General features: G+C 40.5%; 1 protein-coding gene across 1 annotated transcript; it reads right to left on the reverse strand.

Annotated features, from left to right (window-relative positions):
• Positions 1 to 3,253: 3,253 nt before the first annotated feature.
• Positions 3,254 to 8,627, reverse strand: LOC116267751 (uncharacterized). Its single transcript, XM_031649638.2, has 2 exons — positions 8,104 to 8,627; positions 3,254 to 4,281 (listed from the first exon to the last, which is right to left on the reverse strand). The coding sequence occupies exons 1-2, from the start codon at positions 8,541 to 8,543 to the stop codon at positions 3,807 to 3,809; spliced, it is 915 nt and encodes a 304-aa protein (XP_031505498.1). The 5' UTR covers positions 8,544 to 8,627; the 3' UTR covers positions 3,254 to 3,806.
• Positions 8,628 to 12,588: the final 3,961 nt, after the last annotated feature.

Here is a 12,588-nt window from a genome sequence, read left to right on the forward strand (position 1 = left end):
TCTCATGCCAGATATCTGCAGTGTCATGCTTCTTTGCTTTGTCAATATATGCTGTTTCTGCTGACAGAACATATATTGACTCAATTTTCCTTCCTTCAAATATGGGAGTTCCTTGAACATCTTTGTCTCTATAAACTTTCACATCATTTGGGCCGAACACGACATAGTGACCTAACGCTGTAAGTTATGGCACATATAACAAGTTCTTAGTCATTCTTGGAACATGATAAACGTTCCGTAAAATCCAGTCTTTGCCAAAGTTGGCTACAACCTCTGCTTCTCCAATATGTGCCACTGGGAGCTTTGTGTTGTTAGCAGTAACAACAACTCGATTTCCATCATATTCTTTCAGACTTACGAACTTGCTCTCATCACCGGTCATATGATTTGAGCATCCAGAATCAATTATCCAATCAGTTTGATAATTGATCTTCTCTTCTTTTTCTTTTGGAGGTTTTATATGGGCAGAATTGCATCCTTCTTGCGTAATATTTTCTTTTACCTCCATTGAGTACAAAAACGAATTTTTCTGTACAGTCTCATTAGCTCCCCCATTTTGCTTACTCGTCGTGACTGTATTTCCTTCATTTATTCTGACTCTGCAGTCACGAGCAATATGACATAACTTCCCACATCTAAAACATTTCACTTTTGGTCTCCACTGCTGTGTAGTTTCTCTTGTTTTCTTTTGTACATTTTTCTCTTTCTTGTCATCAATGTTCCTACTTGGAGACCTAATGACTGGCTTAGCTGGCCAACGTGATCTCTGACCCTTACTAAACAAAGCTTCCTCATTATTTCCCTTGAGAGAAAGCCCGACCATTTGTTTTGCTAATGTTTCTTGATTGATCAAGAGATTTTCTAACTCCAACAAAGTTGGTTGAACTGACCAGCCTTGAACACCAATTATGAAACTGTCAAATTCTGGACGAAGTCCGCGAATAAGTATTCTCCGCATACGGGCCTCACTGATTTTAGACTCAGGGTCGATTTGGGATATCCCTCTACAAATATTTTTAACCTTCATAAAATATTCTGCTATCGACATGCTTCCCTGAGTTAATGTAGCTAGATCATTTTCTAATAATTGTAGGCGGGCATCATTAGCTCGTGAAAATAAGGTTGCAAAAGCATCCCATGCTTCTTTAGGAGTCGTAGCATCTCGTATATGCTCTAATAAATCTTTTTCGATTGATACCTTAATTGCAAATAAAGCTTTTCCTGCTTTGATCATCCATTTCTTCTTCGCTTCCTCGTCGACAAGAATATTAGTGTCTGATCCTAATACTATCTTCCATAATTCCTGTCCTAGAAAATACGACTCCATACATGATTTCCAATAGCCATAATTGCTATTGTTAAGTTTCTCAATATTGTTTAATGCAACCGCTAATGCCGCCATAACTTCAGGATATATCTATTCCAATAAATCGGCCCTTGGACAGAACCTGGCTCTGATACCAATTGTTGGAAAACGTAATGCGGGCCCTATAACTCAGCTACAAACTCAAATTTATGCGGAGAAAATCTAGCAGAGTCTCGACGTCCAAAATGATACTCAATAATAACTTTGAAAGAGTATACTTTAAAATATCAACTATTCATTCATCAAAATAAATATTACAAGGAGGCTCAAGAAAAACTCATCTCTCTCACGTAGTGAACTTTCACACCTAAATACCTCCAAGCCCGACGCTCTTGCACTGAGCACAACTCTGACACACCTCACAAGCTCACACACCTCACAAGCTCACAAAGTGAGCACATAAATGACTCAACCACTCTCACAATTTTTTCACACACACTCACTCTTTTTCACATACTCTCACCATGGCCCAACGTCCCTATTTATAGGGAGATGAAGTCCGTGGTGGATGCTTCCACCTACTTCTCATTCATTTTTTTTTTTTTAATTTTTCTTTCATCATTACATCTACCGACTTAAACACAAGCACCGACTATGACATCCACCGACTTACTAAAGGAGACTCAAGACTGTTCGAGAGAGTCGGTGATGACTCTTGACAGAAATAACATAAAATTTTGACATCCATCAATGAGACTGCATGATCAGCAATTGAACCTAAAGAATGGAAGTGGAAGTAATAACCACTCAAACAAAGCATAGTCGACAATTATTTGAAAACAATACATTCTCCAAATCCAGAGGAGTAAATGTTTGAAACTATCCGTTAAAATGAACAAGAGAGGACCCGAACACTATCAATTAAACCTCTCTCTCTCTCTCTCTCTCTCTCTTATGCATGCATTGACTAGTGATTTCATCAACAAAGTAGTAGCAATTGGAGATAGATCGTAGCGGGTTAGGCATCTGCACGCAGGTCGTTGTGATGGATGCAAGGCATCACATGCTAGGAAGGTCGGTCCTGGTGAAGGAGCTCCTCAACCGGCAATCTGATACAGCACAAAGAGACGAGAGAGGTCGGAGGAGGAGGAGAGGGACTCTTTGGAAGCCCTCAACAACCTCTTTGCTGAAGGGGAGAATTCACGAGACGAGAAGATCCGATATTTCCATATTCCGGTCGCCCAAAAAAAGGGTTTCCGGGTCAGGGTCGCGATGTCCTTGCTTTTTAGCCTTGGTCATTTCCATGGGCACCAACCGTGGGCAATGAAGAAGTTTGTTGTAGTGACTCGTAGCATGGTGACTATTCCAAAGTCGGAATGTGAAACTGCATCTAAAGTTCAACGATTTTCACCCATTTATCTAGTAGATACCCAATGCTTTAATCTGTACTATGATTCAGGAAATTGAACTTACCAATCTTAGAGCATGTTTTCTGAATGAGAAATGATATGAAGCGAAAACCAAGTATGATGTCAGTCTCTATTCCCTTCTCTTCTCCTTTCACAAGATGCCAAATATGTTGTAGAATGCAAATAGGTGTTCAAAATAAAGAGCAAAGCAAATTGATCTTTAGAACCGTATAAACCAACTCTCTCTCTGCAAAAGTACAATTGGAACTCTCCAATGTGTCGCTATGATCACCTGGCCTGACATTTCATTTGTAGTTAATCAAGTCTATCGATTCAAGCACGCTCCTACCAACGCCCATCTATGTTGTTCCAAGCATATCTTTGATTCTGGATTAAACCTGAAACCATCCTCATTGACATAGCAGCTTGTAGGGATGTCGATAAGCACAGGATGCTTATATATAGACATGCACATGCGTAAAGCTGTCATTTTGTACGTTGTAACACTTCAAATTATACAGAACATAGAACCACAAACATGAGGTCAATTAGTTATTATAAATGTACCAAATACATAAACGCTAAAGAACACATCAGGGGATTCACTAATTTGTGCATGTCTTCACAGTCTAGATCTCCCAATCGACTCCACAAATATGAGTTCCAAATACATAATTACACCAGAACCTTATGTAGTTCAAGGATTTCATCGCAAGACGCAAGTTAAATATCTACCAAGTACATTTACAGCCCAAAGAAATTCTTAAATATTCGAGACCATTTCAATTAAACTTCTCACTCAAGGCACAAAGCTCACGATTAACTAAATGTAAACCACGCGATCGAAGACGAAGACGACGGAATTTGCAAAATTACATTGGTCGTGTCAAAAACACGAGCCAGCATAGATAATTACAAGGTTGGATTCAATCTATTTGTCTTCTCTCTTTTCTCTCCAGCATTAGGCCCATGATGAGCAGCACTACAGTTTACCTTCAGCAAGTGGGCATGCAGCTCATCATGCATGACAACTTCACTTTGGGCGTCTGATCAATCTCCTCCAGCTGCCTGCAGGTCACCTTTCTATGATCTCAGAAATTTTCCAAATTCCCTGTTCTTAACGTCTCCTTTGCCCATGCGATGGCATCATCAACAGCACCAGCTGTCTCAGAGACTTCTCTCTTCTCAGGTACAATCTCAATCAAGCATTTCCCCATGAAGTCTGTGTCGCCTTCATCATCTCTGAATCCTTTGTCTGACATCTCCATGAAGCTCTCAGGCTCATGAACTACAGAAATTGTCACTGAAGAAGGGGTATTAGTTTCCAGCTGATTACAGTAGCTCGCCTTGTCGTATGGGCTTTTCATCATGTGAAGGGATTGGGCAGACAAACTCGCAGGATGCTCGACAAGCTTTCCTACACCCTGTTTACAGCTACCGCTTGATGGCTCTGCAAAGTCCATGTAGGAACTGAGGCTCGCCACTGTCATGTTTCCATGCGTGTTCTGCTCCGAGCTCGATTCGTTCATCCGCAGCCGGTGCCCCTGACTTGGAACGATGATCGGCCTGCACAAATTTTACGAAGCTTTACACGTTCAGTTCTCATATTTGTCGCATTCTCATACACCATATTATCAATCTTGTCGATCGTCACTGGAACATTATGATATCTAGCAGATTTTCATCAGGTGATGCATAGCTGGTCGTCTTGCTAAGCACTTATATAGCATTTATGCACTGCTGAGACGTGCTACAAGGCGATTGAAAAACAGCACATGCCATTTATAAGCTTGGAATTAAATTTAGCCATTCGGAGTGTTGATATATATATATATATATATAGCAGATAAATGGTTGAACGAAAATAAAAAGAAAAAAAATGTATAACTCATATTAATAATGACTCACATTAATAATGAAAATGCTCACAAAGCCATGATAAGATGGTTGAATAACTTTGAAAAATTAAAGATGTATATATAAAGTGAATGAATGATGACTTTGGTTATAAAAATTATGCAATTCACTTACAAAAGTCGTTTGATATGATATGGTCAGTTGAGAGAAAAATAAATAAAAAGAAAAAAGTGTGAACACAAAAAAAAGGTATAAACTAATAATACCAAATGATGGAAAATATCTATAACTTTTTCTCATTGTTTTTATGTCAACTAATTAGATGATGTCGTTGACTTTGACAGAAAGAGAGATAGGAATTTCTCAACAAAAAAAAAAAGTTGATAAAAATGTGATCTTTATTAAAATAGGTTGTTCACCTTTTTTCTACGTGAAAGGATACGATCTGGGCACGCAAATTACTAAAACAGCCCATACAGTAGGCGCAAAGCAAAATGACAAGTAAAGAGGGACGAAAGGAAATTACAACAGAAAAGGTGCGGTGCGGAAGACGACAAGGGTGTGAGCCACCCCCCAATTATGCACTAGGAGGCCAAAATGCAAGACTCATACCCCCTGGCTCCCAGTCAAAAAAACTAAAGGCGACGCCACCATAACCTTTTCTGAGGCAAGAAAAATTAGGCCTCCATCACGTTAATGTACTTCTCTCGAAGACGACACGGCGTGACTCAAAAAAGCGTTTCTATTCCTCTGGACCAGGCCACGTGATATGGACAAATAAGTGCAAGTAGAAATATTTAAAGTCGCTGAAGATCTACTTTTCCATGATGGAGCTTGTTTCTCGGATGGGTTACCACACTCTCAGTCTCTGTAGAATTATTTTCGGTTACTCTTTTTTCTTCAGCATGTGGAAGTGCATCTGAACAACACTGTTCAAACTGTTACAACCAATTAACATAAAGTGGCATCTCAGCCGTTGCATAACTGGACTGGGTCGGCCGGTATATCATCACTTCGATTCCCATTAATGTTCCTTTTCTTGGACTGCCGAGTTGCACTTCACTTCCCTTCCCATGCTCACATGAATTAAAATAAACTCCCCTAACAATATGATCCACTCAAAGGGTGGTGGCAGTGGACATACACTAACATCCAAGGGCCCCTCCCTAAAAAGAAGCTACTTAATTCGGCTGCCTTAGATAGATAAGAGATAGAGTGCCTATCCATCCGCTTAGCTTAGCGGTAGGCAGGAGCGAAATTAAAAAGCAACACAAAATTAAAGTTTTTAAATTTTGATTAGGACCTAAATATCATTTTTCAAAATTTTGTATAGAACCAATGATTTTTTTTTTAGATTTACATGTACATTCTTTTCAAAAAAAATCATGCAAGCCTACCTTCCTTATGCCCCTGGCGGTAGGTTCTCTTGCTTAATGGGCTTAACATGTCAAGCAAAACAGCGGGAAGCTAGCATCAGTGGGGTTGCATCTTAATTTGGATCTAGTCATAAATAACGTCTCACGGTGAGGTTTTTTTCAAGTATAATATAGTGAGCTTGAAATAAATAAAAAAATATGATAATTTTTAAAAATTTTAAAAAACTAAAAATGAAAGAAAAATAAAACAAGTGAGAAACATAAACATAAAAAAATAAGTATATTTGTAACAAATAAAAAATGAAAAATGAAAAAAATTGTTTGGCAATAAAAAAACTGAAAAAAGTAAAAGGAACACGTTTTTTCGTTTTTAACGTTTTTTAAAAAACACGTTTTTTAACTTTTAAATGGTCATTTTATTTAACTAACTTTTTTCGTTTTTTTTTTTGGAAAGAACGTGTTTCTCTGACTATGATATGATTTGGATTCCTCTAAAAGGATCATTTGGGAAGCATAACGGTATGTAACTGCTTAACACCACCCAAAGCTTAGAGCAAAATGGTGGAACCCATTAAAACATTAAAAAGTGTTTTATGAATTCACTAGTTTATAGAACATTATGAATTCACTAGTTTATGTAACAGGTATAGTTAACTATTCAATTTACCAAACGGGCTGAAAGCTTCCACCGACATCTCCTACCAACAGTTTTAATGAGCACACTTAAAAGAAAAACAACAATAATCAAAAGTACACCAAATTTTCTTAAGCTTTCTTTTCGTGATTAGTCAATTCCACCGTTAATTTAATAGAAATATGCTATTTCCCCTATAAGTGAATGAAAAATTTATTTACTTCTGTAGATGCAACTGGACTTTTTATTGCGCAATTTTTTAGCAGTAATGAAAAAATATGATGTCGTAACCGATTTCCAATTAGTAAAAACTAGCTAGTTTGAGGAACTTGTAACGCATTAATAATGTTATTTGGTACTACAGGTCAATAGGCTGATAAAAATTTTAAAGTCGACCTTTTCTTCTTTGGTTGCTTTCCACATTTTATCCCCGCTTTCTTTTTAACGCTACGATCAAAATCATAATCGGCAAACATGAGTTGGTTGGGAGGACAAGATACATTTTTTTAATCTTTTGCCCTTAACCATGAGTGTCATCGACACGTTCCCTCTGTCCTTTCTTTCAGTAATATAAGTTACTTATTTTGAGGCGGCCTTTTAATGTTTTTAAGGAAAAGGGACAACATACTTTGGAGAAGATCGTAAAAGCAGAGAAGTGAAGACGAGATTATTTGGAAACGCTACAACTAAAAAAGAGTTGGATTGAATAGAGAAAATCAAACAAAGAACCAAATTCCTGTCAGCCTTGTTGAGCATAGATAATTTGAACCGGCTTTTTAATGTTTAAAAGGAAAAAGGGATAATATACTTTGGAGAAGATCGTATAAGCAGAGGAGTGAAGACGAGATCATTTGGAAACGCTACAACTAAAAAAGAGTTGGACTGAATAGAGAAAATCAAACAAAGAACCAAATTCCTGTCAGCCTTGTTGAGCATAGATAATTTGAACCGGCTTTTCAATGTTTAAAAGGAAAAAGGGATAACATACTTTGGAGAAGATCGTATAAGCAGAGAAGTGAAGACGAAATTATTTGGAAACGCTACAACTAAAAGTAAGTTGAACCGAATAGAGAAAATCAAACAAAGAACCAAATTCCTGTCAGCCTTGTTGAGCATAGATAATTTGAACCGGCTTTTTAATGTTTAAAAGGAAAAAGGGACAACATACTTTGGAGAAAGACGAAATTATTTGGAAACGCTACGACTAAGAATAAGTTGAACCGAATAGAGAAAATCAAACAAACAGATTTGAGGATAAAGTTGCAGAACAAAAAAAATCAAACAAAAAAACAGCAGATTCAACAGCAAACGAGATGATTAGAAGGTCGGCAGCATTAATTAGTTTTCCAAGATTAAGGGCGACCAAATTCATGCTTCCCGACATCGAGAACGTCCAGATCAGGAACTCGATCACGCTCTAACGATCGTCTCACCCACAAGCCAACGCCCGCCGTGCCTGTGCGTGTGGGTGTTTGCGAATGTGTGTGTGTGTGAGAGAGAGGGAGAGAGACAGAGTGTTACTTGAGCATGGAAGCGACCGCGGATAAGGCCACGTCATCGTGGATGGACGGTACGTGCGGGCTCGTGCTCCCCGACGTTGATCTGGAACGCGATCCAGACTCCGAGGCGCTGGGGCTCCGCGCCTCCTGACTGAATACGTCGTCGTAGAACCCCTGTTTCCCGCGGACCGACTCCCTGCGGCCGCCTCCCGGAATCATGAACGCCGGAAGATGCCGACTCCTACGCGGCGGCACCGCGTTGGTATCGGACCGAGTGCGATGATGATCAACGGCATCGTCGTCGTCGCCGATGCGGAAGATCTCGTCGTAGAACAGCAACCGGTTCTGGGGCTGAGAATGGCCAGACTGCCAGAGGAAGAGCGTCTTGGGCGGCCCGCCGAAGACGTCGCCGAAGTCGACGGCTGACCTCTGCTCCTCCTTCCTTCGTCGGAATTCCTCCATCTTCTGGGGGCTTCCAGAGGGGTTGGCCGGAATTTGATGGGTTACCGGCGGGATGGCTCTCTGCTTCAGTTGAGCGGGAGACAAAAGATGCCCGAGTCCCTTAAGAGGTGGAAGGTCCAGAGAGGAGGCGACAGAAGGAACACGTGGCAAAAGAAACTGAAGTTGGACATACCCACGTGGCCACGGGTCCGGGTCTTTATGTCCTACTCTTCTTATCTGAACGTACCATTTTGTCCTTCCTTCCTACATCAAAAGACGCTGAGGAACGTCCCCGCCCCTCCTCCGAAGCTAAGGGACAACCGGAGTGGGGCGCCGCAGAGGTGTCAGCCAGTGTCTGCACGCCAGATGTGTTTGCATCCGGTGCGTTCCCGTCCCAGCACAAACCAATCGGGACGACCGACCAGGAGTCCTGTCCTTACTGAATTATACTTTTTGAGTTATTTACAAATAAGCAAACACCCTAAAGATTGGATTGGAATCAAGAATTGGTTACCAACTCCAAATATTATTAAACTTGAATAGAAAAATGAAGGGAAGATTGAATTGGAATCAAGTATTGGTTGCCAACCCCAAATATTAATAAACTTGAATAAAAAAAAAATAAGAGAGCTAAAGTGACAAGGTTCTAATGTATAAACGAAGTCTTGAGACATAGCATAGCTGGTCGAACAAATGTGTTGGTGAAAGTACGGTCATCAGTTCTATTGTTGTGGTTACTACTCATTTGAACCATAAAATAGTAGATACACGATACTTTAATTGATGGGTATCTTGATCCCTATTAAGGTCTTAATTCAGCCCTAAGCCAGCTAGAGAGGTAAGAAAAAGGATGATGAACTTCAGCCTATTCCAGATGTCTCTTCTTAAAATAAAAATAAGTTTAATATACATAATTTAAAGAATGTAAATAAGATGAGACATGCCAATAAAATAATTTTTCAACCCGTTAATTGGCTCACGATTCTTCATAAATTACCATAAGAATTGGAAAACGAATTACTGAGATTTTGAAAAGGACATATACGTGCAGTTGATTGGAAAATGGAGAATATAGCATCATTTAATGTGGTCAAAACTCAAAAGACATGGTGCAGTTATTTGTGACAAAGTTAAGGGGGCCTTTCATGCTCCACAATTAAAATAATTGAGAGAAGATTTCATGATGATCATAATTGAAACCGGAATAAAATATAAATTTCATGTTCCATTTCTTTGTTGTGTTTGATGGCCTGGATGTTTTCATTTGAGGGATTAAAACTGTGCTGTCTGATGAACCCAAAAATTGAAATTCTTGATATTTTCTTTTCTTGCTGTTGGATCACAAAGCTTCTGATGGACATGACTGCCATCGATAAGCTGTACAGTGGTTGGAATTCATCATTCTGATATACACAAGCTGTCACTAATCTGTGAACGCCACTTGAAGGCAAACCAAGAATGACTACCATTCGCTGACTGCTAATTCATCTATATGCATCTTTATTGACAACGACAAAATGCTGAAAAGAAAGGAAATGTCAAATTTGCAATTGAATTGAATTTGGAAAGATTCATACGCATCAATTCAAATTCAATTCAGATTAAACTCTCATAAGTCGCTAATTTTGCTCCTCTAGTTCTGGATGAACCATAGCAAAACTAAATTAACAAATTATGCATTTGAAGAAAATCAAAGTGTAAGATCATTTGGTGGGCCGACATATGTCCATAAGAAATTTCAGACATTATGGTTGTCTTAACGTAAATATCCGCTCAAGTGATTGCGTTTTGGGATATTACGTCATTTTAGATGGTATGAGGTAATTTTGAAATGTATAGATACCAGTACGGAATTACGGACTCTTTGATGGGTGGAATCCATAATTGTCCTTATTATAAAATAGTAGTGGTTCCTGGGGTCGTTCAATGGTTGCCTGAAACATTGGTTTCTAGGGTTTTCCTCTTCCCCATCTGAGAGAGACTTCAAGCACGCCGTACGTACCCTGGAAGACCCTACTGCGATCTTCCCGTACACCAGATCAGATGGATTCAGGTACGCTTCCGCTTCAGTTTAAGGTTTCGTTTATTTCAATGATTTAGCATGAGCATGATCCTGTTTATGGTATATACGTTTGGTTTTGTATATGCGTTATGGGGAGAAATTCCAACATTTGGTATCAGAGCCTATGCTCGTTATTGAATCGTTGATTTTTTGGCGTTCTTCCCATTTGAATGTTCTTGTTCTTCGGCTGCAAGTTTTCAAAAAAAAAAAAAAAAAAAAACTGGACAGGGGTAGACGGCCTCCATCGTGTAGGCGATGGAAGCCGTCGGCTTCCGTCGCAACCGGAGAAAGGGACAAAGGGAGGGGAAACGGCCGGCGAGGTCGCTGTCGCCGGAAGGGGCAGTGTGACCCGCCGGCTGTTGAGCCTCGGTCGTGGGCGACAGAAGCCGTCGGGCTCCTGTCGCAACCACGAAAGAAGAAGAAGACACAAAAGGAAGGAAACGGGGACGGCAGGGAGGGGCGACGGAGGAGCATCGGCTGGCGATAGGAGCAGCGGCCGGGGCCGGCCGTTATGGCGGCACGGCGGGCTGCGACCGTCGGTTCGGGCGACGGCCGGCGCCATCCCACCTCCGTCCGGCTCGTTTCCTTTATTTCGTTTTTTCTGAAAGAACTGCAAATAGGGCAGAATGACGATGTGGGGAAACCGGCCAGAATCGGTCGGTTTCCGTTGGGCGTTGGCCTGCCATCGTAGCAGCCGACGTCCGGCGACGCTGGCGGCACCCGCCGACGGCCACCCACGGTGATGGGTGGCCTGCCGGTGGAGCTTCACCGCCCGCCTGCTGTTCGGCAGGCGAGCGGTGGAGGCAACGCCCGCGAGCGATCGCGCTGGCGGGCGGACCGGGTCGGTTCTCGACAGACCCGATCCGGATCCATCGTGATTTAAAAAAAAAAAAAAATTTTGCCGCCGCCCGCTCGAGCGCGTTTATGTTAATTTTTCGGACCGGGTCGGGTCTCGTCGGACCCGACCCGTATCCATTTGGTTTAAGTTATGTAAATCGGTTCATTTTTTAAAACCGGTTTTGAAAAAAACTCAAACCGGTTCATTCGGTTTCAGACCGGTTCAATCTGATTCAGAACCGATTCGGTCCGATTCAGACAGTTTCGGACCTTTTGGGGACTGATTCAGATCTTTTCAGACCGCTTCAGTTGTTTTTGAGACCGGTTCAGACCTTTTAAAACCGATTCGGACCATTTTGGGACCGGTTCATTCAGTTTTAAAACCGATTCGGATCCTTTTCAGAATGGTTCAGTTGTTTTCAGACTGGGTCAGTGGGTTTCAGAACCGATACGGTCTATTTATTGACCGGTTCGTCCAATTTTTGACCGGTTCAGCCCTATTTAGGGGCATGTGGGTGTTTTTTTGTTGTAGTTTAAGAACAATACGGGCCACTTTAAGGCCGATTCAGTGGTTCTTGACTCACTTAAACACAATTATGGTATCGGTTTATAAAATTTTGGACACTTTTGGGCCTCTTTTATTGGATCATTTTGGTTTGGAATCAATATAGGGCAAATTTGTATGTAAATTTTAATTCATGTTTTGCATGTTATTAAAATTATATATGTGCTTTAGATGAATGTTTGGATTATGAATTTGATCTTTGGCCATGTCTGTTGTTTGAAATGAGTAAGTTTGTATTTTATGTCGCCAAAGTGACCTCTGTTGTACGAATTTGCTTGTTTTAAACATTAGATGATAGTATACTTGATCCATGCGAACAATGATCAGCTCAAAGGAGGATTGTTGTTTGGTCAGGTTTAAGTATACAGGGCAATGAATGTGTGATAATTTTTCAGGTTTCCATGTGAATAGCGAGTCAATCCAAAGATAGGTTCGTTGTTTGACAGGGTTAATTATCTATATTCATTGTTGACCAAGAATGCCACTTACAGTTAATATTTCAATCCAAAGATTGGATATTAGCGTTGCACCAGTACCTTGTGATGGGTTTTGGGCCATTGTGTTTAAATTCATTTATATTTGTTATTTCATCTTTGTACATG

This window comes from Nymphaea colorata, chromosome 14 (genome assembly GCF_008831285.2).
Source record: "Nymphaea colorata isolate Beijing-Zhang1983 chromosome 14, ASM883128v2, whole genome shotgun sequence".
Taxonomy (NCBI): Eukaryota; Viridiplantae; Streptophyta; class Magnoliopsida; order Nymphaeales; family Nymphaeaceae; genus Nymphaea; species Nymphaea colorata.